The following is a 24,769-nucleotide window of genomic DNA, read 5'->3' on the forward strand; positions in this document are numbered from 1 at the left end:
ATATATCCTAGAGCTGTACAAAATTTTAGCCAACAAGCTTTGGGTAAACAAGAGACTTCAGTGTGTTTACCTCTATGCTCAACCCCTGGTGTCACCCACCCAGGCTAGTGAAACCCAGAATCCCGCACTCCTCGCTCAGGACTGTCACGTTGGCATGGCAGACCCAAACTTGGTTTTCCTAATTTTAAAAAAATATATACTTCATCTTTGCTTCAGTCTTAATTTGAATTAAATATACTTCCAACCAGCCAATGTGATTACCTCTCTGTGGGTTTTTTTTTTTTCTTTGTGGATTATCTCTGTTCAATTTAGGATACCCTACCTCACCCCACAACCCCTATTAGCCTTAGAAAGCAAATTCGACTCATCATTTGTCTGAAGAGACATTTTACTCAAAGGTCAGGAACACGCTATGCCGTTCAACACTATGGTGTTGAATAACCACTTCGAATTTAGGTCCTCCTAGGCTAAATGTCTAGAATCAATTCTAAAATGAAGACAATGGGGTTTAATTTACCCAATTTCATTATTGCCGTGCAGCACTGAAAAAAAAAATTCCTATTCCCTTTCTAAATTTGCAATGTCACCCAACCACCCTAAATTTCAGCTACTTAAAATGAATGGAACTGCTAGCTAGAAAGCAACCTCCCTTTCCCAGGGGCCTCCAACTGAAGGAGGGAGGGGCTGAGAGCTCAGAAGCTCCCTCCCCTCTTCAGTCCTAGAGGCTGGCTGAAGTTAGTGTTTGTGTAGCATCCTTCCCGGGCCCGGGGCATGGACGTGGAGTTCCGCCAAGATCACACAGCACAGTGTGTTCCTTATTCACATAGTGAAGCCTCTCAAGGTTTCAGCTGCAAACAAAGTACCAAACTGCCCCCTTTCTTCTAGGGTTATAGCCTTGAAACCTTCCATTTCAACACCTTTACACCCAGGTCATCATGTAGTAACAATGATATAAAAATAAACTTCCACTTCTTGTAAGAAAAACATTAACTTAATTCACAGCCTTTTCCTACAATACTCAGTGCTCCAATGGCTCCTGGGAACAGAGGTATATTAGTAGTAAAAATGGCATATTAAAAAACTATGATGGGTGTAAAAGGAGTCCTTAACTCCTCCCCTCCCCTACCTGAATCGGTAAAGGGTTTTCTTTAAATGAGAAAGGCAGAGTCTAGGCCTGTCAAGGTGAGACTGGCCCAGCAGGATATCCCCACAAATACAGCCAGAAGGTGAAGGGAAGAGACAGGACAGCTAGACTTAGCTCAGGTTCAGATCCAACTAGCCTGGACCGTAGCAGGACACTGGCAGTCCACATGGGGCCACTCAGGTCTCCTTATTAATTTTTGCCTGTTTTAGAACTGTGCTCACCCTGCGCTTTATCATGTGATCTTTTGCACCCACAGCCCTCCGTTCCCTCTCTTACAGGGGTCCGTCTCCCGGGCTGTGCCGCTTCAAAGGCAAACAGTTCCTCAGGTCCCCATCTCTTCTTAGAGGTTGATGTCTGCCACTACGGGTGGCGAGGCGGATCATTTGACCTCAGTGTTTGAAGCGCTTTCAGTATATGAGGACAGGTGGTGAATCCATCCTCCCAGCCACCGGAAGGAAGACAGTGACTTAGCTAGGAACTAATTTGCCTTTATCTCCCTTGTAAAACATAGGTAGTAAAATAATGAACCTCCGTATGTGCCAACAGATGCTATCCTACCTACCTGTGTACAACTGTTGCCTTTCCCACTTTGGTTTCCATGTGGTTTATAACAAGGGTGATTACAAATGCCAGTTCCTGTGCTGACTTATTATTACTCTTGGTGCAGCCACAGGAGAGATGGCAGAGTGGATGGTAGGTATGGGACGCAGATCCCTCCCGACGTGCACTCACAAATGACAGGGCCATAGCGTCCCCAGGAGGGGATGTGTAAAGCCATGTGTAAAGCCAAAGCTAATGCTAAGCAATGACTTGGTCCCAACTTTTGAGCCCCAAACCAGAAAACCCAAGCCTCATTCACTGCTAGAAGGAATGATAACACCAGTGAGAAAGTCCCTGTTTGCCTTGCAAGGGAGGAGAAGGTGGTCCATAAAAAGTTGTTTTCTTTTGTAAACATGTTTCTGAGATGATGGCTAAACCCACACTACAGACAAGGAGAGAAGAAAACGGATTAGTTGCACAGTTTACATTTCAATGTCCAAATCTATTTATATATTTACATAAAAGAGGCTACCCTGATTCATCAGTGTCTATTCCTGTTTCTATACATATGAATTTCTTCACTCTTGAAATCTGCATCAGGGTGCGATAGTGAAAATACTTTGAGTTAAGCAGTAAAAGGCTAGTACTGAGATAAGAGGCATGACCCATCCATCCACTGGAAAGTTGTTTCCCTCTGGCTGGCTTCTGGTCACAGACATGGATGCATCGATGGTTAGCTACTTTGAGAACAGAATTCAGCGGGAAGGAGGTAAGAGAAGAAATTAATCTGTTAACAACCCAGGATCCCAAGCCCAAGTCCTTCATTATGGCCAAAAGACCCCCTCTAAACTACTACAAGAGCTCTTTTTTTACCTACAGTTAACAACTGTCCTCTTACCTAAGCTTGTAGTCATCAAGAAACCCAGCCCAAAGGAGTGGGCAGGTCACCACTGGGTGCTGCCCAACCTGAAACAGTCCACAAGGAAGTGGGTACAGTCACCACTGACTGAGGGGAGTCCCACCCACTCTCCTGCAAGAAGGCATTGCTATACTTCCTGACAAAGCCTAAACTCCTGGGCCCAGTGACACTGGCATAAGAAAAATCACCTCTGCTGAAGAGATGTTCATCAAGGCTCCAAGCTGGTAAATAATCTGAATAACACAACTCAATCAAACCTTGGAGTCAGATCAGATCCTGCTAGATTCCAAATCCCAAGGGTCTGTGAACAAAGGTTCTAGAGAACTCTTGGAGTCCCGGAGAAGAAACTCACAGCTTCTTCTCTACCCTGTTTAAATAGCTACTGCTCCACCCTTGCAAAATACCCCAGTCATAACAGGAGGATGTGCAGCCCTTTAGAGAGACTAAGTTATAAAAATGGATTTGCTTGCCAGCTCTAGGGCAACATGGGCCGCGAGAAAGTGACCTGCCCATCTCAAGAGGTGAGATTCAGAGAAAGAGCATTATACCAAGTAGCTGCCATTCACTTACTTGGAAAAGGATTTCCAGGTTTCATTCTATAACTTAGTTTTCAGCTGACTAACAAGCTAGCTCTCCGTTCATTTTGGCTCATAATGGGTATAAGAAACATCACTTTGTGTCACTCTGTGGTCCCGCCTTCAGCAAACAGAGAAGACATAGACTTTCTCTAATGAACAGGAAAAAGGACTTGAACAGTTCTGACCCCTAGATCTTGACCTTTCAAGGTCATCCATCAGTTTCTGCCTGTAGGAAGATGAACAGCTAAGGCCACTCTAGACAGATGGTTGTCTTGTTCTTGCACGAATCGAGAGACAAGGACAAACAGACCACCCTAGTGTTTCCAGATCTCAACGCACTCCTAGCAACACATCTACGAAGACTAAGCCCCCAAACCCAGCAGCTCTGAGAGGAAGTAGCCTACCCAATATCCAAGGCCATCTCTCTTACCCTTAGGGAAAAAAGGGAAGAAAGAAAACTGCCAAAATTACATTTGTGGGTAAGTAGAAACAATCTTCCTTTGTGTCAACCTAAAAAAAATGAGGCCATTGGAGGCCTGGAGTGCACTCCGAGTTGTTGTCACCACAGCAATGGCTTGCCAGTTCCGTGCCGCTCTTTCTATGGACAGCAGGGGTTGTCGATGACCAGCATGACGTCAATGCCATAGGCCTCCAACAGGTCCATGAGAAAGCTCCGGTCCCCTTGGGGGTCCAGGCCCATGCCACGGGCGTGCTCTGCTGTCAGAGTTTTGTCCTGACTGGCAGACACTTCCAATAAAGTCTGAAAGATCCGGTTGTTTTGCTCTAGGAAAAACCTGCAATTGCAAGACAGAAAAAAGAACTCACTATAGTTATAACCTGCACAGCTGGGACCCAAGTTGCTATTTTAAGCTTATTTTTCATATGTACTGGCACTGGGGTTTGAACTCAGGGCCTGGGCACTGTCCATTAGCTCTTGCTGCTCAAGGCTGGTGTTCTACCACCTGAGCCACAGCTCCACTCCAGGGAGTGGCATGAGGGATGTCATCAGCCAGGACAGTTGGCCGAGAGGACTCAGGGGCCCGCCGCCGCGGCCCAGGCCCACTCACAGCACGAACAGGTCCTCTTCACAAGGATTGTAGTCTCCTTCCACTTCCTGAGAGTACAGCAGCATCTGCCTGTAGGGAAGAAGATCTCCATCAGACAGTCAGTCTGACTCCAGGGCTCCAACCACAGGCTTGCTGGTGGGGCGGCTGGGCATCTAGAATGGGCCTCATCTCCCAGGAAGCAGCACGGGTCAGAGGAGGCCCCATCCAGAGCACAGAGACAAGAGCCAGGAAAGGAAGAAACAGCAACGCAACATCCCAGGCCCACAGCCAGGTGGTCAGGCGATGGCTGCTCTTTCCTGATTGCCCAGCACGTAGATGGGATGGTGAGGACACCACACATCTCCTAGGATGGCCAAATGATTGAGAATTATATGAAATAACACATCAGCAAGTTTCCAAGAGGGATTCACATAGTGTGGATGTTCAATAAATGGTTGTCTCAAACACACACACACACACACACACACTCTTTAGGAGAGTTATGTGATGTGGGGGCCGGGCTGCCTCATGCGTGCAGTACCCTGGCAGCCTGCACGCTAGCAGGTGAAGGAGCGATGGGACAGGCTTTACAGAGATCCCTCCGTGTGGTCCTGAGAAGGATCGAGCATCCTGGGCTGTGCCCACTGGCCCAGGTGTGGCCCTCCCAGGCCGGGCCGGGCACTCCAGCCGCCCCTACCTCTGCTCGTTGAGCCGCCGGTACTTCTCCCGGTCGGCACTGTTGATCTTCAGCAGGGGCTGCAGATGGTCGTGGTGTGTCTTCACGTTCTGGTTATCCACGTAGACATCATAGAGCTCCTGCTTCTCCTCGAATATCTTCTCTGTGGTACCTGGAAACCGCCACCCCAAGGAACCACTGAGAGTGCTAGCCTGACCCCGCCCCCTCCAGGGGAACAGGGAGCCCACGAGCCCAGGGGAGGAGCAGGTGGGCTTGGATAAGGGACAGGAGGAGGAGGGGGCCCTGTACTCACAGGCCACATAGGACACCTCGACCTCCAGGCTCTCGATGTCAGCCACGTTCACATAGAAGAAAGGCTTGGACTCAGGGATCGTGCCTCCGATGCCAGGCAGGGACACATTGGCCAGGCAGCAGCAGCAGTACACTGCGGGGGAGGTGGAAGAAGAGGCGACAGGAGTGTCTTCCCTCACTCCTCCACGGAAGCCTTCTGGCCAACCCCGCCAAGAAGCCACGGTGGTGTAGACGCGCGGTCCCCAAGGTCCCAGTTCTGAAGGATGACCGGCTTTGAAAAGGGCCCAGGACTCCACCCTCACGAAGGTGACGACGTGGTTCCACGAGTGGAGAGTGGAGAGTGCAGAGGTGAGCCTGGCCCTTCCCCCTCACACACATGCCCACTTCCACTCTTCCACCGCCAGCGCCTCAAGAGCTGTGCAGACACCTGGGGAGCACACTCCTGATTCCTGGAACCGGGACTCGGGCCTCTCTCCTTGTGAATTAGTTATCCCAGCCTTGGGCATTTTGCCAGAGCCATTGGACGGGGGCTAATGGAGAGGCGTGAGGGCTTTGCGTTTGGCCATCATGTACCACAGGAGCCAAGCAGCCCTGGCATTGGGTGGGAAGCTCCCAGGGCCCCTGGGAGAACTTGGGTCTCCTAAAGGCCACACCCACAAGGCACCTACCAACCCCAGTACATGTTTTCCACTCTCACTGGTCGTGCTAAGAGTTCGATACTGCTCACTCACCCGTTCTTGAGACCAGCCCACTGTAACGCTGTATTCTCTGGTTCTGCCTTTCTGATAGAGCTACCTCAGTTTCCCTGTCCCGTGCCTAGCACATCTCTATTCTCTTTCTGGGTGGCTTCATCCACCTCACAGCTATCACAAGTTTTCACACCCCTCTCACATTGGCAGCTGAGTTTTCCACAGAGGCCCTGACCCAGCCATACAAGCACTTGGCATACATATTGTTGGCAAAATCTTAGCCAGTGCTCATTCACCACGCCCCACATCAACCCCATCAAGCCAGTCCTTTCACCACTTCTCCCAGGTCCTTCATTTTGGTGGGCCACCATCCATGTCACCTCACACCCCTCCCCATTACCCCTTTATACACCTCAGAGCCTTTACAACGGATCAGACAACCCAATCCATGTGTCTCTTAAACACACCCCGAACCACATTCTCTGCTTTAGCCCAGGCCCTTATTTCTCACTAGGCTACTGGCTACTGGTCACTTTAGTCACTACACCCAGTTTCTCATTACCTGAAGACTCCACATTCTAAAATACAAATTTTAGCTGGGTGCTGGTGCTCACACCTGCAATCCTAGCTACTTGCGAGGCTGAGATCTGAGAATCATGGTTCCAAGCCCGTCAGGACAGAAATCTATGTGACTCTTATTTCCAAAAAAGCACCCCCCAAAAAATAAAAGCTGGAAGTAGAGCTGTGGCTCAAGTGGTAGAGCACTAGCCTTGAGCACAAAAGCTCAGGGACAGAGCCCAGAGCGCAGGCCCAGATTTCAAGCTCCAGGACCAGCCAAAAGACATAAATAGAAAATAGACAAAGCCCACTCTCAGGACTCAAACCCTTGATCTCCTTCATAAGACCCAAGCTCTCCGCAACCTGGCCAGCAAAGACGGAAGCAGCTGGTGTTCTGTGAATTGGGGAGGACCCACGGCAGAGGCGTTCGGTTACCTCGGTAGCACACGACGCCCACGGGCGGGGGAGAAAAGATCAAAATGCGCTTTCGGAGTAAGGCGAACTTCCAGAGAATCAAGATCTGCTCTCCGAAGAACTTAATAAACTGAGACATGCAGCCAGCTGGATGGGTGATCTGCGAAACAATCAAAAGGGGCCAGGGAAGAAGGAGACAAGCAGGAGTGAGTGGTTTTTCTGGAGCCACCAGCCTGTGCCGGGAAAGCTCTGGGCAATGGGCACCACTGCACAACCTTCCCCCACCCCTCCCGCTTCAGCCCATGTAGTGGCTCCCCTCGTCTCAACCTTTCTTAGTAAGGACATAGAAGCGACTTTCTATAAATAACAGAGCATCTTATGGAGTAAAGTCATCCTGTAGCTATCTCCAGAATATTGTTCCAAGTCCCCCTTCCCCCCAATGCCCGGTACCAGAATCTGATGTTCACTCCTCATACACACAGGGCTGTATTGGACGCCTAGGACCTACGCATACCTTCCCACACGTTTTAAGACATCGTTAGATGACCAGTGATACCTCATACAGTATAAATGCTAGGTAAATAGTTAACATGCTATATTGCTTGTGGTTAATAATTAGAAGTCGGTACATGTTCGGAATGTGTTTAGGATTTCTTGATGTGCAATCGGTTGAACTCTGTGGCTATATGGCAAAGGGTTGAATTCTGTGGCTGCCATTTGCTTAAGACTTTCTTCTATATATAAGCATTATCTTCTTCCCATCATACTTTGTCTCACCTCAAGTCATATATATATTACTTTATATATTAGTTATATTAATATTTACATGAATATATAAATATATAGCCTTAATGTATAAACCATATTATAATTAGATAAAATTATATATTATAAATTATAGTTTATATGAATATCTCAGTATCTATATACATGTGTTTGTATATCCAAAACTGAGACTATGATTATTTTACATAATAATAGGTGAAGTCATATTGGCTATAATTTTCTGCTTCTTGCTATTCTCACACAAAACTGATGCTGTAGAGCTTTCCCACCATCTTCTAATGCTCTATTATTACACCTCTGCTACTCTATGACTGGCAAGGAGTGTATGTACTTCCAGGCCATTTGGCGTATAGGTCCTTCTAATGAAAACAGAAGGCCACGAGGAAGGGAAGCACCATTCTCTTCAGTGTCCCATTCCTCTTAGTATTTCTGCCACAGCAGTGGACACCTCTGACTCCAGCTTCCAGCTCTGCTCCACACTCTTAGCACAAGCCCAGCTGGGATGCTGAGCAAGTGGCTCCAACATTAGCAGCGCAGTGCTCTCCCCAGCCATCTGAGCCTGGGCTGCACGGAGACTCCTCCTTCAAGCTCCGCAGTTCCGATTAGGGTTTCCCTCTCCCTTCTTGCCCTGTCCTGGTGTGGCAAGAAGCTCTTTAGACATGACTCTCCATCTTGGTATTTACAGCCTTATGCTATGGACACACAATTCTCTCTTTCTCGAGTAACCTGCTTCTAGCAAAGAGAATATATTGACTACGTTCCAAAACTGTCACTTCCATCTTGCTGACTCTCTCTTGCTGGCTTTGGTGAAGCAAACGGCCACATGGTTATAAAAACTGAGGATAGCTTTCAACAGCCATCTACCATCTAGGTACTAAGTAAGGGCTTCAAGTTTCATAGCTCTTAAGAAATCTGATCCTGCCAACTTCCACAAGAATTTAGAAGTGGCGACTTCCCCTGTTGAACCTTCCAATGAGACCCCAGTCCTGGCTGACACTTACCTTGTGGTCTCATGAGAAACAATGAAGTCAAGAGCCTTGCTAATCCATGCCTGAACTTGTGACTCACAAAAATTGTGAATTTGTGTGTGTGTGTGTGTGTGTGTGTGTGTGTTTAAGCTCTTGATCTTGGGGCAATATGTTAGGTAGCAATAGATGGGTAGAAAAGAATAGAAATTACTGTGTAACTAATAAACATATATATATATATAGTAATTACTAAAAAAAGGTAATCACTATACCTGCATACACACACACACACACACCTTTTTTTCCAGCTTTTTCCTTCAGAATTCGAATTCCTGCATTATCTATTATCCTACAATAAATTAGTCTGAAATACCTAACCACAGTATCTATTTTCCCAATAAGACTGTTAGGTCCTAGGCTTCAAATTCCATGCTTTAGTATCTAAGCTTTTCCTCAATCTTATTTCGCTGTACTATTCTCCCCTTTTCTCTTATGGCCAGGGGATTTAAAGAAAAGAGTTGAATCCCAGGTAAATAATTTTATGACCCATGAACATGCCTTTTGCTCTCCCGTGTCCCTATCTTGGCAAAGACTGTGAAGCAGTGCAGGAAATGAGAGTTGGTTTTGGCACAAGTCCTATGTTTAAATTTCAGTCCTATTTCCTTCTGGCTCTAAGGAATAAAGCAAGTCACTGAACCTTTGATAAGTCTCAATTCTCAATCCCTTCAACTGGAAAATGAGGACCAGAAAACCTTTCCTTCTCTCCAAATTGCTCATGTCTGCTCCCAGTCTGGAGTTGGTTTCCCTAACTTTCCAGCCAGCCAAATACTTCAGGGACCAACACCTCTTCTTAAACACCTTCTCCCTAAACTCATGCCTAGTTTTTCTCCAAAGAGCCTGAGGTGTCCACTGAGACATCGTGTGACTAGACACAGAGGAGAGGGAAGGAATACATACCATCTACCATCTTCCCAACACTTTTTTTTTTTTTTTGCCAGTCCTAGAGCTTGGACTCAGGGCCTGGGTACTGGCCCTGGCTTCTTTTTTGCTCAAGACTAGCACTCTACCTCTTGATCCACAGTGCCACTTCTGGCTTTTTCTGTTTACTTGGTGCTGATGAATCAAACCCAGGGCTTTGTTCATGCTAGGCAAGTACTCCACCACTAAGCCACATTCCCAGCCCTCCAACATTTAATGTATGGCAAGGAGTTTTCTTTTCCTTTCTTTTCTTTTTTTTATTAATTCAATTTTATTGACAAGGTGTTGTGCAAAAGGGGTGCAGTTACATAATAAGGCAGTGAGTACATTTCTTGTGATATCTTACACCCTCATTTTTCTTTCCCTTCCCTAGATCAGGTAGGCATATATACAATACCCAGTGTACCAAAATCAGTGTACCAAAATTTCTTTTCTTTTTTTAAATGTTAATAAATATTCTGTGATCAAAAGCAATGTACTTCAAAAAATACAAAAAAAAATAAGACAATATCAAAAATAAAACAAAGAATGATCCTATTTGTTCATCAAATCTTCAGCTCAAGTGTCTGGCTTTACAACAGCGGAAACAACCAAGAAAATCAAATCCCCCTGAATTCTCCTAAAAGTCTATCACAAACTGGCCTATCTTAGATGGCTTTGACCTGCAATTACACCAGTGTCTAGAAGGCATATGATTTGAGATAATTCGCCTTATGTTTGAACTAAGCCCAACGGTTCATGCTGTTATCCGATTCTATCAGAAGCAGACTTTTTGCAAGAGTCCCAGACAAACATTCCTTATCAATTAAAAATGAATCCACAATCACTATCCACAGATACCAACCAGTCCAGAAGTGTGGGAGAGACTGACGGGCCCCATACCTTCATCTCAGGGTACATGTAGCGGTGGATGGAAGGCAGCCAGTAGACAGGGGGCAGGCTGCTGCCTCGGCCAGGGCCGGCATGGAGCACTCCTTTCTTGTCCTCATAGAACGCAGCCAGGTGAGAGTAATGCCCTGGAGTCTCCAGCTGGTGCCTGTGCAAAACACACATGCGCAGTGAGAGCAGCTCCAGTCACAGCAGAGAGCTAGCTCCGCAGGCCTCATTCCTCCAGGACTAACCACCTACTGTCCCCAGAACATCTGCACTTTGAGACTTCCTCCAAGTCTGCACTGGTATGACAGATGACACTTAGGAAAAGCTCAAATGGGGGAGGGGGGGCGGGGGGGGGGCGCTCCAAGTCCTCGAGAGCACCATGAAACGTGTTCTCTTGACTGTGGGAAATGGACAACATTAACAGGCTGTGACTAATGTCTATTGTTCTGGCTTCCCAAAGAAAACAGTCAGCCAGTATCTTTTGATCAATGAGAAATAATCATTTCGTAAAAAGGCTCTCTTATAAGAGAGATACTGAAGGCGAGTGCTGTAGATGAGATTCAAATCAATACAGAATGTCAGAAGTCAGGATAAATATAAAACACAGATTAGGGGCTGCAAAAATCAAGTCCAGGTAATTTATGTCAAGTCACTGCTGCCGTAAAGTACTCTGCGTACACTTGATTTATTTCCTCATGTTTCTTTCCTCATGCTTCATCTCACAAGTCTCTCTTTCTCGTATCACTTCTGGGATTCTTTAAGCACCAACTTGGGAAACCATTTTTAGCTATGCCTCCAAGTCTAGATACCACCAAAAAGCTAATGAATTCAAAGAAGGAACTTTTATCTATACAACTAAAAACTAAAGTTGAGAGACAAATGCCCAGAGCAGCGGATCAAGCCCAAAACCCTAGCTACTTGGGAGGCAGAGGGCGATCAAAGTTCAAGGCCATCCGGGCAAAAAGTTTGAGGCCCCCTCCTCAACCAGTGGCTGGGTGAGGTGTTTGTATACTTGCTCCATGTCAACTAAACAGGAAGTATAAATGAGGATGATCACAACCCAGGATAGTCCGAGACAAAAGTGAGACTTTCTCTTGAAATGAACCAAAGTAATAAAGTGTGGAGGCGTGGCTCAAGCAATAGAGCACCGGCCTAGCAAGAGCAAAGCCCTGAGTTCAAAAACCAGTGTTGCCCCCACCCCTCACACCAAAGTTAAATGACCAAGTGGGATAACGCTTTCAACTCACATCACAAAGAACGAATTCCCACATGATACAGCAACGTCTTAGACATTACTAAGGAAAGGACAGAAACGGCTCACAATGGAAATGCTAAGGACTCAGACATATATGAAGGGGTTCAACCGCACCTACAATAACAAAAATACGAGCTAAAACTATAGTGACGTTTTGCTCTCTATCCATCGCAATGTTAAATCTACAAGTTTTATTTCGAATTGGGAATGTTGTATTGGAACAGATGGCCTCCTGCATTATGGTTGTGCATGAAAAATGATGTATTTTGTCCCTCTCCGTCTGTGGGTACAGAAGCAGTGCAAGCTTTCCACACGTGCACGAGAACTCCTAAAAACAAATATTTCTAGGTGGTGGAGGAATAAGGAGAAAGGAGAGGTAGGTTCCTGAATAATGGCATAAAACACAGAAGTCTACTCGCTTGGACCACTGTCCTTATCTCTATACTGTTCCAAGAAAAAGAACCCTTCTATTTTAATTGAGCCATTGCATTTTGAGGTTCTGTGGCTGCTATTTAATCAGAACTCTGATTAACTTATTACTTCCTCATAAAGTCTGGCTTTTGAGCCAGGAGAATGTATTGCCCTTTGGGAAATCATTATCTTTACAGGAATAATTTCTGAAAACTGTCAGGATCCCAATAAAAATATTCCCGTCTTTAAACTTCATAATATTACCATTGAGACAAAGCTGAAGAAGTGCTCCAAGCACAGAAAAAGATGTGCATGAAGTTGTTCAATGTAACTCTAAAATGTAGAGAAGTAAATTAAAAAAAAAGAAATATACTACATGCTAAAATGCTCAAACAGAGGAAATAACCATATGAATTTATGGGGCCCTTACTTTTCTTCTAGTCTATAAAAACAAAACCATGCTTAATATATTTCATTAAAATAACCTATTCAAAGCAAAATTACAAATTCCATTTTGGTATGATATACACAGTTGGAGTTCAGAGTATTGATATTTGGGAGAAACTTTAGTTTTTCTCATACATTATGAACATTACTAAACATTCCAAGTCTTTTCAACAACTATGGAGACAGATCACATTTCACAAAAAGTTTTAAATAAAAAAAAAAAATATAGACTACAGATGCAGGCATAGTGGCACACACCAGTAACTCCAGCCCACAGAAGGCAGAGACAGGAGTACGACTTCAAAACCAATTTCAGCGACATAGTACAGCACTGTCTCCAAAAGAAGTACAACAGGCAGGTAGATAAATATACATAAAATATATCAGATAAATGTACAGGATAGAAAAGTTGACATCGAGGGCTGGGGATATGGCCTAGTGGCAAGAGTGCCTGCCTCATATACATGAGGCCCTGGGTTCGATTCCCCAGCACCACATATACAGAAAATGGCCAGAAGCGGCGCTGTGGCTCAAGTGGCAGAGTGCTAGCCTTGAGCAAAAAGAAGCCAGGGACAGTGCTCAGGCCCTGAGTCCAAGCCCCAGGACTGGCAAAAAAAAAAAAAAAAGAAAAGTTGACATCGAATATCAATGTCCATACACATAGACACACACACACACACACACACACACACACACACACACACACACACACACACTTTTTTTGAGACCGGGTATTGCTATATTGCTATTGATACAAATGGAAAGCCTTAAGATCCTGGGCTCAAGCACCACCATAACCAGCTGTCAAGTCCACTGCCTTCAAATATACAAACACTCAAATAGAAAAGAGGTAATGCTTAACAATGCTTCCAGGATTAGACATAAATTTCTCCCTCATTATTTGAAACATAATTGTTACTTCTTTTTCTAGCAGGGTGCCAGTGGCTCATGCCTGTAACCCTATCTACTCAGGAGGCTGAGATCTGAGGATCATAGTTCTAAGCCAGCTCAGGCTGAAAAGTCCCCAGGAGACTCTTATCTCCAATTAACCACCAGGAAACTGAGAAGTGGCACTGTGGCTCAAAGTGGTAGAGCACTAGCCTTGAGCAAAAGAGATCAGGGTCAGTGTCTAGGCCTTGAGTTGAAGGCACATGACAAAAAAAAAATTATTTTCCTATTACCCTAATTAGTACAAGACTCTCCATATCTATCTATCTATTTATCTCTATCTAAATCTCTCTATATAGAAGTAAATCCCTAGACATGTGTTTTATATATATATATATATGATAGATCTAGATCTATTTATGTATATATGTGTTGTACATACACAAAGACAGATCTAGATATATCTGTCTAATCTGTCTGTCTGTCTATCTATCATCTGTCATGTACGGGGCCAGGAGATAACTATATTGCCTTGGGGTAAACAAAGAAAGACTAAGTACAAGTCAACAAATTATTTAATTAAACAAAAGTAATGACGGCATTAATATAAACTGAAAGCAATATCTCCTCCAGCTTTGGTTGTGGGAGGAAGAACTATTCCCCAAGACGTTGGCTGAGAGAAAGGACTACCCCCTAAGGCTCGGCCCAGCCATGCACGCGCGTGGAGCGGCACCTGGGCATCTAGCACAGGTCCTTTCTCTCGGGGGCTCATGGCACAAGCGCCCGCTGGCCGAACGCTGCTACCCCCAACACAGACGAAAGCCACCTACCGAACCTGGTTCTCCAAGAAGTGCATATACCGGTAGAGCAGGGTGTAGGAAGGAGAGAGGATACCCACGGACTTCATTCGTGCACCACGCTCCAGCTCACTTTCCACGGGCATGTTGGCAAAGCAGGCCAGGCCAAAGAAGGGTCCCTTTCGGAAATAGCTGAAATAGACCAAATATGGAATGTGGCCTGAGGTCAGGAAAAGAACATTTCCCCCTCTACCATCCAATCCCACATGAAACCACTGTGTCGAGCGCTCCAAATCACCAAGTTCAGCCTTAAAACAAACCGCTCGGACTCACGGAGGAGAGACCGCCAAGCTTTAAACACTCTAGAAGTCTCCAGCTGAGGTTCCTCAGCGAGGCTGGGCTGTGGCCCCCAGCAAGCTGGCTGGATGCTCATGTAGACACAGCCACCCTCCCCTGCTCTACAAGCAATGACTTGGACAGGAAAACCAGAACCGTAGGCCCCTCGGGAACCAACAGTCTGTTTCCAGAGCAGAAATCTCTCAGTCTGTGAAGCTCTGTCTGCAATTTTCAACACTGCTGCCATTTTACTTTCTCATACTATTACATCTCGAGATTTCTGCTCAACGAGAAGATTAAAGCTAATGAATTACTCTTAAAGTCTTTCCATTTATTCCCCCCTCACAAAACTCATAATGCATCAATTACATAGGGATGAAAATCGGCCCTACATTAAGCCAGAATCCTCACCCATATGTGCTTCATGTTATTCCACAATGAGCACTTGCAGGAGAGCTACATTCCCTCTCAGCAGGTGAGAGAACACCTGTGGTCAGAGGCATTCACTGTCAGGGCATGATGAAACCCACTAAGAACTTAAGGAAAACTAGTGCTCTTCTTACTGGAAAACTCATAGAACACAAAATTTTTATACATATTTCCAGATCATTTGCACACACTACCTGAAGACCTCCTAATAATTTGTGTTTGGGCTCTGGAGAAAGTGAAGGGAGGGAGGAAGAAGTGTTTTAAGAGGATCTGGGTTCAGAAGTAACTTACATGAAATCCGATTGAATTTTATGGGACCCACTGGCCATAGACTTGAACTCCACTCCTTCAAGATCAATATCTTGAGGTAGACACCACTCTACCATGTTTCCTGTGGGAAGGAAAGGATACAAGTTAAAAGAAACAAAATCATTCAGAGCAAAGAGCTGTGTACTTAGCAGGCATGGCTTCTCAAACGTGTACTGCTGACTTGGCCTGACTCAGGACCACTGAGAAGGGCAAGGCTGATCTGATCCAGCACTCCACTGTTTCTTCCAGAGAATGCTCAGCCAGGCAGGAAGGGAACCTGTTTTCCTGCCTCAAGCAACCCTCTTCTTTAGTCAACTGCCTTTGGTCTGCCATTGTCAGCCATTCCCAAGTCTCCCCTCCATACCATATTCTCTAAATGTATAATTTCCTTTAACTCTTTCTGTTCCATTTCATCATCTCACATTTTTATTATCAAGTGCTTCATGTTTTCCAAAATCATGTGGCCACTACCTCTGTTCTTTAGGAACATTGTGTGTGTGCGAGTGTGTGTGTGTGTATGTGTGTGTGTGTACTGGGGCGTGATTAATCCCTTGATGGATTACTAATCGGAAGGATTACTAATCGGAAGGTGAAGTAAGGCAGGGCTGTGATCTGGCTGGAGGAAATCGGTACCTCTTCTGAGGCTACTCTATGTTGGGGACGACAGCTTGCCCTGCTCCTTCTCTTTCTTCTGCCTCCCTGACAACATGAAGTCAGTTGCTCTGCTCTGCTCTGCTGCACTGGCACTAGCCTAGCCAGGATGGACTGACACCTTGAAACCTTTAAACCAAAACAAACCTTTCTCATCCTTACCTTGCAAATAGGCAAAAGACCTGAACAGACACGACATCAGAGATATGTAGATGGGAAAGAAGCACATGAAACCATGTCCAGAATCACCTGAAGGAACTGCACACTAAAGCAACAATGAAATCCACTGCACACCCATTAGATACTAAGCTAAAATCCCAAACACCAGAAACACTCCGTAAGGATGAACACTGAAACCGAAATTCTCGTTAATTGCTGGTGGGATTGGTTCAATCACTTTGAAAGGCACTTGGGTAGTTTCTAACCCAATTCAACCTACTCTTATCATAGGACCCAGGAATTGTCTTCCTTTACATTTATGCAAATGAGTTGAAAACATGTGTCCACCCAGAAACCTGCACATACACATTTATAATACATAGTACTTTTGTTCATGGATGAGCAAACTATACCATTACAAGAAAATATGGTTGTGCACTAAGAAGAAAAACACTACTGGGCCATAGGAAGACATGGAGGAACTCCAGGCTAAATTATTCACTGAGAAGATGACATATCGTGCGATTCTAACGATGTGACATTCTGGAAAAGGGCAGACATTACAGATATTATGAAGCCATCATCGAGGAGGAAGGGATAAACAGCTTGAGCACTGGGTTGTTTTTTTTAGGATAGTAAAGCTGTTTCTTGTTGTTATGGAAAATGTATAGTATTTGTGCCTTTTTCAAACCCATAGAATACATTTCATATTTGCTTACATATGATGTCAATCATCAGATACGCAGGGGAATGCAGAAAACCAAACTTAGCTGAATCAAGCCAAGAAGGAATTCACAAAATGCAGCCACCTTACTTTTCTTCCTGCTACTTCAGGTCATGTGTGTGTTGCCAGCTCATGCTACCAACATCTAGTGTTATAGCTTTCAGTCTGACTGCAGATGGCACTTCCATGATTTCATTTCATTTCATGATATAACTCAAACTCAACCCTTTCCACACTCATGTCTATGGACAGACCCTATGTTTATTTACATATGCAACACTGCCCTAGGCTTTTCAATGGGTTCCTGTCTTCTTTTCCTGTCAGTTATTTTTTTTTTAACCTGTGTTATTGACAGTTTTTGAGGGCTGTGCTCATCACCGCATTTTTCTCATGAGTCTTGTTAGTTTCACCACATGATTTTTCATGGTGGAGAATTTAATGTTGCAGGGGAACTAAGAGGATAAGCAACCAAGCCAATATGACAAAATGTCAACAGACGGGGTGTGTCTGGGAAGGATATACGGGTCTTCATGTACTAGTCTTTCAGTGTTTCTAAGGTTTAATAAGTCTTAACGTGCAAACTGGGAAAACAACTGAAATGCTAGAGATGTAAAAGATATAAAGCACTGAAAAAAGAAAGGAGGAAAGCTATTAGGATGACTTGAGGACGTCCTTCTATAGGATTGCTGTAAATTGCTTTTTGTTTGTTTTTGTGTGTGTGTGTGTGTGTGTTTTAGCTAGTGCTGGGGCTTGGGACTCAGGACCTGAGCACTGTCCCTGGCTTCTTTTTGCTCAAGGCTAGCACCCTACCACTTGAGCCACAGTGCCCCTTCTTCCCTTTTCTATATATGTGGTGCTGAGGAATCAAATCTAGGGCTTCATGTATAGGAGGCAAGCACTCTACCACTAGGCCATATTCCCAGCCCCTGGACTGCTGTAAACAGGAAGCCTGCTTATACGTGGAATTTACAAAGCTTTAAAAGAAAATGATTTTGCAAAAATAGCAATCTTTACTGAAAGATATTTAATGCCAGAAAGAAAAAAAACAAACAAACCTTACACTGAGATCTACCTATCCTGGGCTCAGTAGTACCACTCTACCCTCGTGTGTTTCTAATAGTCTGGCCATATTAATGAGAACTTAGCCAGGGAGCTGAAGCCTAGGAGTCAGCAAGGGAAATCAATAACAAAAGGCCCCTGATCTTTCCCTCTACCCTGTTCTCCTTGGGCTGCATGCCCATCTTCTTCCTGGGCTATAACCTGTACCTACCACAGGACCTGGAGGGTCCGCCCAGCCTCTTCTGCAGGGGTAGCTTCTGAGGAGTTTGCACAACCATGGAAGAATAAATGTGGCGATCTGTAGTGTATATATTCAGCTGGTCATTCAGTAAACATTGGTGGAGCAAAACTTGGCAGCACCGTGCTAGATGCTGAGCTCATAGAAAAACAAATACATCCCTCTTTCACAGAACTTAGACTCAGGCTGACAGCACAATGGGCAGGGGAAGCCAGAGGGCTGTGTGTGTGCAGATAACCTGAACTCCCCATGCCACTTCCCCACCACTGCTCCAAAGGCCAGCCTACTGGCTCTCTGGGTGTGCAGAAGGCCCCCCATGCAGATGTTTTAGAAGCTTTCAGACTGAGATATAGACTGTCTCCCCTGCATAAAGGCTGCTTCTGCTTCTCCCCTGTTCTGCTGAAATGTTCTAGCTTGCTGAAATGATCTTAATCCCTGGTACAGTAGATTTGCCGAGCATCATTTCCTAGGGAGCACAGACCTTAGTGGCTGTTATGGCTGCCCATTAGAAAGTTCAGCCCAAAATGTTCAAAAGGATGAAAAAAACACTGATCTGGAGCCCAAACAATCTCTCTCTCTCTCTCTGATGGGACACCTCTTGACAGGTGGCTTCAGTCCCCACTTCCTCTTCCTGGATGGTGAGGTGTCTGCCTGGTTACATTCTCACAGCTGTCTGGCCTAAGGAACTTTACAGCAGTCCCCCCCCTGCCCTCCCAAAGGTGCTTTGTGTTTACTCTTCCCATCCATCTGCTTCCTCCCACCACACAGATGCCTTAATTCCAGCCAGGAAGCAAAGGGATTCCTGGCTCAGAAATAAAGGCCAGAATCCAGCTGTGTCATCCTTAGCACCAACAAGTTTCCTTTACGAGATCACATTTCCTCTCCACAATCACCAAAGTCCAGAAACAGAAGAAACTTCAGGTGAGTGTTTGATCCTGACCCCAAGGAGCCTGTAGTAACTGATTTTTGGCTTGAAAAAGAGTCCCAAAACCACCCCAGGATGAGAGTACCACTAAGGCAAAGGGAAAAGGAAGCAGGATGAACAGCTTTGAGTCAGGCAGAGATTAGTGCTGGAGATTTCAAGTCAGCCATATGTCAATGGATGGCTGAATTCCAGTGCCTTAATTCTGCATAGAAAACAACCTTCCAGTTAGCAGACCCCATCTACTTTTTCAGTCGCTGACCCCATTGCTCTTTGAATCTATGTGTTTTCATCATCACAGTGAAGACGGCTGGAATTCCTCTACTTTTCCCTCGGTAGTTTAAGAGAAGAAACTGAATTCACAACAGATGACTGCAAACCGACTTTGCCCTGCAAACCACATGCAAGGTGATTCACTAACCCAGCAAAGATTCTGCTAGTGTGGGGTTAACTGAATTCACCACAATTGTATTTCTGCCAATCTTGACACCTGATGGGGAAGGCAGAGACAGGACAGTGACAGAATTCATCTTTCCAGGAGACCTTTTGGGTGGACATCAGAATTGGCTTTCCCTTTGCCTCCCTGTGAGCTGGGCATTCTCCAGACTGCTCAGTACATCTTCAAATTTTTCCATTCACCTGCCACTTTATCAACCCCTCCCCCCCACAGGGCTGGTGCCATTTATTTTCTGAAAGGAGTCAGCTGATATGGGCAACACTCCACATTCTGCCTTTGGGACCAGCCCTCACCCTAATCTCACTGTGCCTTTCTACCCTCTTTGCTATTAATAAGGCTTGTAGTTCCTTGATTGTATGGGGAAAATCTATAGGGACTAAAATTAGTATGTAGAGAGAACAAGGGAAGGGGTAACATTGTTCAAAAAGAAATGTACACTTTACCTGACTTATGTAACTGTAACCCCTCTGTATAACACCTTCATAATAACAAAAAATAAAAATGAGTATGCAAAATTGATTTTAAATAGACCCACTTGATATAAGCACAGGGGCATTCCGATGCATTACATGAAATTGGTGTTTGGGTGTAACTTGGGCTGCAGGTCAAGGGAGAAGAGGTCATAGTTCATTTCTAGTCAGGAAGAGTAAACAAAGGAGCACATTGAAAATCTCACATGATGATATGCCCTGAGACCATCTCCCTCCCCCTCCAAGTCGTGCCAATAAAACACACAAGCACAGGAATCTCCTCTGGACACCCGTAAAATAACTCAGCTTCAAATGTAGCAGTGTAGAGTGAATATTTCATATATATATGTGTACACACATACATACACACACACACATATATATACATATACTTGGTGCAAAAGGGTAGATTCAGAGGTGACCAGACACTGCAGGTACAAAGCTTCATTGGCCCAAGTCCCACTTTCAGTCCTTAATTACACTGGCTAGCCAAAGCCTACACTATGATGATTCCTTTTTACTTAATTAAGTAGAGGAAAGTAACTTTTACTAGAATCCCAAAGAACAAATAAAAAATTACAGTCAGGTCCTAAATTCTGTGGCTGAACACAAACAAACAAGCAAACAATAAATAAATGCAATATTTTGCCAACCTTTTCTACCCAGCATGCAGAGCTGGCATCTGGGCCTGGTTTCAATGGCAGCTTTGTGGCCCAGATGGCCAGCACCATCATCCGACAGCTCCCTGCTCCAAAGAGAGAGAGAGACAGGGAGAGAGAGAGACAGAGAGAGAGAGAGAGAGAGAGACAGAGAGGGAGGAAGAAAGAGAGAGACACACTCAGAGGGAAAGTGGTGGGGGAGGGGAGAGTGCAAGTGTGCACATATGTACAAGGAATTTCACCTTGAATTTGAAGCCCCTAGTCTTCCCATAATTTGTAGATCCAACAGCCATAAGTTTAATGTCATGAGCTCAATGAAAATATATTCTTTCTCTATATAAAACATCCAGCTTCCTAAACTTTCTATTTAAAAATGCAAAAGAATTACTTCTATTCACCAATGAAAGAATCAGTGAGGACATTCCTGTCCAATCACACACACACGCACATACTCTTTCTTTAATGAGGACCCAATCCCCCTTCATATATCAACTTTCTTATACAAGTGTCAAGTTATGAACACCTTCCCATTCACTCTCTCAATCTCGATTTCTCGCCACCCCATCTCCCCATCTCTCCATTTCTCTATCTCTGTGTCTACCTCTATCTCTCATTTCAACACATGGTGACACACAGTAACCTATACTGGTGAGAATGTTCACGAAATGCCCATGGTCTGGGCAGAAAGTTACTGGAAGGTGGGCACTGCTAGAAATGAAAACTGAAGACATGGCCAGGAAGGAAGACCACAGAGAGAAAAACTGTGGGAAAGTTCCTCTTAAGTGGTAACTTCAACATTTGTTGCTTTTCACAAGGAAGCAAGGTTTGCTTTACTACTTTGGGCAATACTGGGTAAGAAAGGGGGGAAAAGTCTAGGGTGACTCATATTTAACAGAAACATAGAGCGTTAACTGCCTCAGGAGGGTCCCCAGTCGTATGTAAAGCAACCAGCACCTATCATGGGGAGAGAGAGAGAGAGAGAGAGAGAGAGAGAGAGAGAGAGAGAGAGAGAGAGAGAGAGAGAGAGAGAGAGAGAGGGTCCCCAGTCGTATGTAAAGCAACCAGCACCTATCATGGATAGAGAGAGAGAGAGAGAGAGAGAGAGAGAGAGAGGAAGAGGGAGAGGGAGAGAGAGAGGAAGAGGGAGAAAGGAGTAAAGGAGGGAAGGAAGGAAAGAAGGAGGGAGGGAAGGAAGGAAGGAGGGAGGGAGGAAGGAAGGAAGGAAGGAAGGGAGGGAGGGAGGGAGGGAGGGAGGGAAGGAAGGAAGGAAGGAAGGAAGGAAGGAAGGAAGGAAGGAAGGAAGGAAGGAAGGGAGGGAGGGAGGGAGAGAGGGAGGGAGGGAGAGAGGGAGGGAGGGAGGGCAGGAGGGAGAGCATGAAGTATGTGCTACCTGTAGAAGGGGTTGGCACTATTCATTAAACATTTGGCTTCATTTGCATATGCGTGTACCGAGGACTTGAGCATACTGGCAGTGAGGTTCGTCTGTAAAATTAATTTCCTATGGTGGGTCAGAATAAAAAAAAAAAAAAAACCAAGTTTGAAAGCTCCTGGCATTCAGTGGGGCAAAAGTGAGAGGATTCAGAAAGGTCAGGGTTGTGGGCACAGAAGAGGGGATTCAGAATCCTGGACCAAATGACATCTTGTCTGCAGACCATCACCTTCCTTGTTTTTCAACCCTGTCTGCTTCCCCTTCTTCAAATCCGGAGCCCTTTTCCTCCCACCCCACCCCAGCCCTTCCCTCATGCCCCGTCCCAGTATCCCACCCCCAGCCCCCACAGGTGACAAGCCTCACCGCACAGCCCCCCCCCCCCGGGCGCCACCCCCACCCCAACGAGAGAGCGCGCGGGTGGCTTCCCCTTTCGTCCAGCTTCTGCGCTTTAAACCCCCGCGCCCCATCCATTCCCCAACGCCCTCGAGGTCAATCCCTAAAAAAAAAAGGAAGGAAGAGACGACCGCTCGCCGGCGGAGAAAGTGAACTTGGCCGCCAGGAGAGTTGCCCGCGTGGGAGCGCAGGCGGGCACGCGGGGGTTGGGGGGGCCGGGGAGGTCGGGCCCGGGGGTCTCCGAAGGCGTTCGCGGGGTGGGGGTGGAGGGGTGGGGTGGCCCCCCCCCCCACTCTTTCCCACCAGAAAAGCCCTCCAGCCAGCGAGGAGAGAAGGAAAACAAAAGCCAGCGCGCCCGCCCGCCCTCCCGATCCCCCAGCCCGGACCCCGGGCGGGCGGGACCCGGGCACCCGGCGCGGGAGAGGCGCCCGCCGCGGCGGGACGGACGGGCTGCGGGCACGGCGGGGCCTCCGGGAACAAAGCCCCGGGGTCCGCAGCCAGCGGGGCGCGCCGCGCCGGGACCTCCCCGGGCGGGAAGCCGGGCCCCACCGCCCCCGGGCTTTTCGGGGGGCCGCCCGCTCCACCCCCGGAGGAGACGGCGCAGGTGTGTGGGTGCGGGTGCGCGCGCAGCCAGCCCCGGTGTGCTTCCCCAGACCCCCCCCCTCGGGTGGGGGGGAGGCTCCCGACCCCGCTCCCCGCCCCCTCGGCCCCGCCGCCGTCCTCACCCGAGCGGGGATCGAAGGTGACCACAAACACGGCCACCACCTGGTCCTCCTCCACGTCGCCCAGCTCCAGCCGCCCGGGCTGCAGCAGCACCTCGCGGGGAGCGGGCTCCGCGGGCTCGCGGCTCCGTGGCGGCTCGGCGGCCGGCCGGGCGCCCCCGCCGCCTCCCCGCCCGGCCCAGCCTCCCGCCGGCAGCTCCGGGGCCTGCGGCGGGGAGACGCCGGGGCCCCTCGGCCCAGCGCAGCAGCGGCGCCGCGTCTCCCTGCTCCACCATGGCGAGGCGAGGCGGAGCCGCGGGCGCGAGGGGCGGGGCCGCGGGCGCAGGGCTGCGGGGGCCCCGGGGTAGCGGGGCGCGACGGAGCGCGGGGCGACCGGGTGCGGCGGGCTGCGGGCCAAGGGGCCGCGGGGACGCTGGACTGCGGGGCGCGCCGGCACCGAGAGGCAGCTGGGCTGCGGGGCCGTGGGGCGCCCCCTTTGCCCGGCCCGCGCCCGCCTGGCGATCGCAGTCCGCAGAGCGGGCACTGCACGGCCACACCTGCCCCCCTTCCGCCCGGGCCCCGGCTCCGCGTCCCCCGGGCCCGGCCCCGCGGCTTCACGGCTGGCGCTGCGCGCGCGGGTGCCCACGGGCGCATCCCGGACGGTCCACCTGCGCGTGGGTCGGGGCGCCTCCCTCCCCCCCCAACCCCTCCCACCCCGGGATTCCGAAGCATAGCCGTAGCCCTGGGAACTTTCATACGTCACCATTATTTTTAAGGTCCCGTGGACATAAAGACTGGGACACATGTGTTACATAATCCGAAATGCGTGGCGAAGGCGCCCGCGGGCGGGAAGTGAGGCCGGGGAGACGGAGGGAGTTCGCCAGGTGTGGCGGGGATCGGAACGGCCGATCCCGGGGACTGGACGGGGTGCCCGGGTTGGGATGGGGCGATTCTACCTTGCTGGTGTTTCAATAAACTGGGGAGGAAAAAGTCACAGGGGCGCGCGCGCGCACACACACACACACACGTGTAGGGGTATCAAACTGAGAGATACCGGGGGCCTTGGGGCGAGGAGGGGGGAGTGGGTTCCCACAACAGATCAAGATAAAGATGCTTTAAGGCAGTAAGAGGAAAACCCTAGAAGCTTTATAACTTTAGGAACACGTGTGTGTGTGTGTGCGTGTGTGTGTGTTTTAATGATTCTTTTATATTTAAAAATCTTAAATGGCGCAATCTTCGAGGTTCACCTGAAGAAACCTGTAGGAAAGAGTAAGGCGGCAAGAGAATTGACACACAATTCACCCATAGCTCAGGAAGGCCCGGGTTCGCCTCTGTTGCCTGTCACGGGTCCAGGTCCGACTCCCACCGGCCAGAGATGCCATGAGAATGGGACTTAACCCTCTTCCCCAGGAGCAAACGATAGACTGCCGAAAGCGGCTGCCTCCAGTCCAAACTCGAGGATGCAACAAAATAGCCTTGCACCCTACAAAGAAGGAGTTGACTCAGCCATTTATTTAATTCAACCTGCCCTGTCCCCCTGGAAGTGACCAT

At 47.5% G+C, this 24,769-nt stretch overlaps 1 protein-coding gene across 1 annotated transcript; it reads right to left on the reverse strand.

The window, feature by feature from the left end:
• Positions 1 to 193: 193 nt before the first annotated feature.
• On the reverse strand, positions 194 to 23,514 carry Dennd11 (DENN domain containing 11). The gene is given in 10 exon segments (XM_048340353.1): positions 194 to 3,975; positions 4,249 to 4,317; positions 4,925 to 5,075; positions 5,217 to 5,348; positions 6,898 to 7,036; positions 10,491 to 10,644; positions 14,316 to 14,474; positions 15,339 to 15,438; positions 23,243 to 23,468; positions 23,470 to 23,514. Coding segments are annotated over 10 exon segments (1,371 nt in total). The 3' UTR covers positions 194 to 3,779.
• Positions 23,515 to 24,769: the final 1,255 nt, after the last annotated feature.

The sequence above is a fragment of the Perognathus longimembris genome, chromosome 2 (genome assembly GCF_023159225.1).
Source record: "Perognathus longimembris pacificus isolate PPM17 chromosome 2, ASM2315922v1, whole genome shotgun sequence".
Classification (NCBI taxonomy): Eukaryota; Metazoa; Chordata; class Mammalia; order Rodentia; family Heteromyidae; genus Perognathus; species Perognathus longimembris.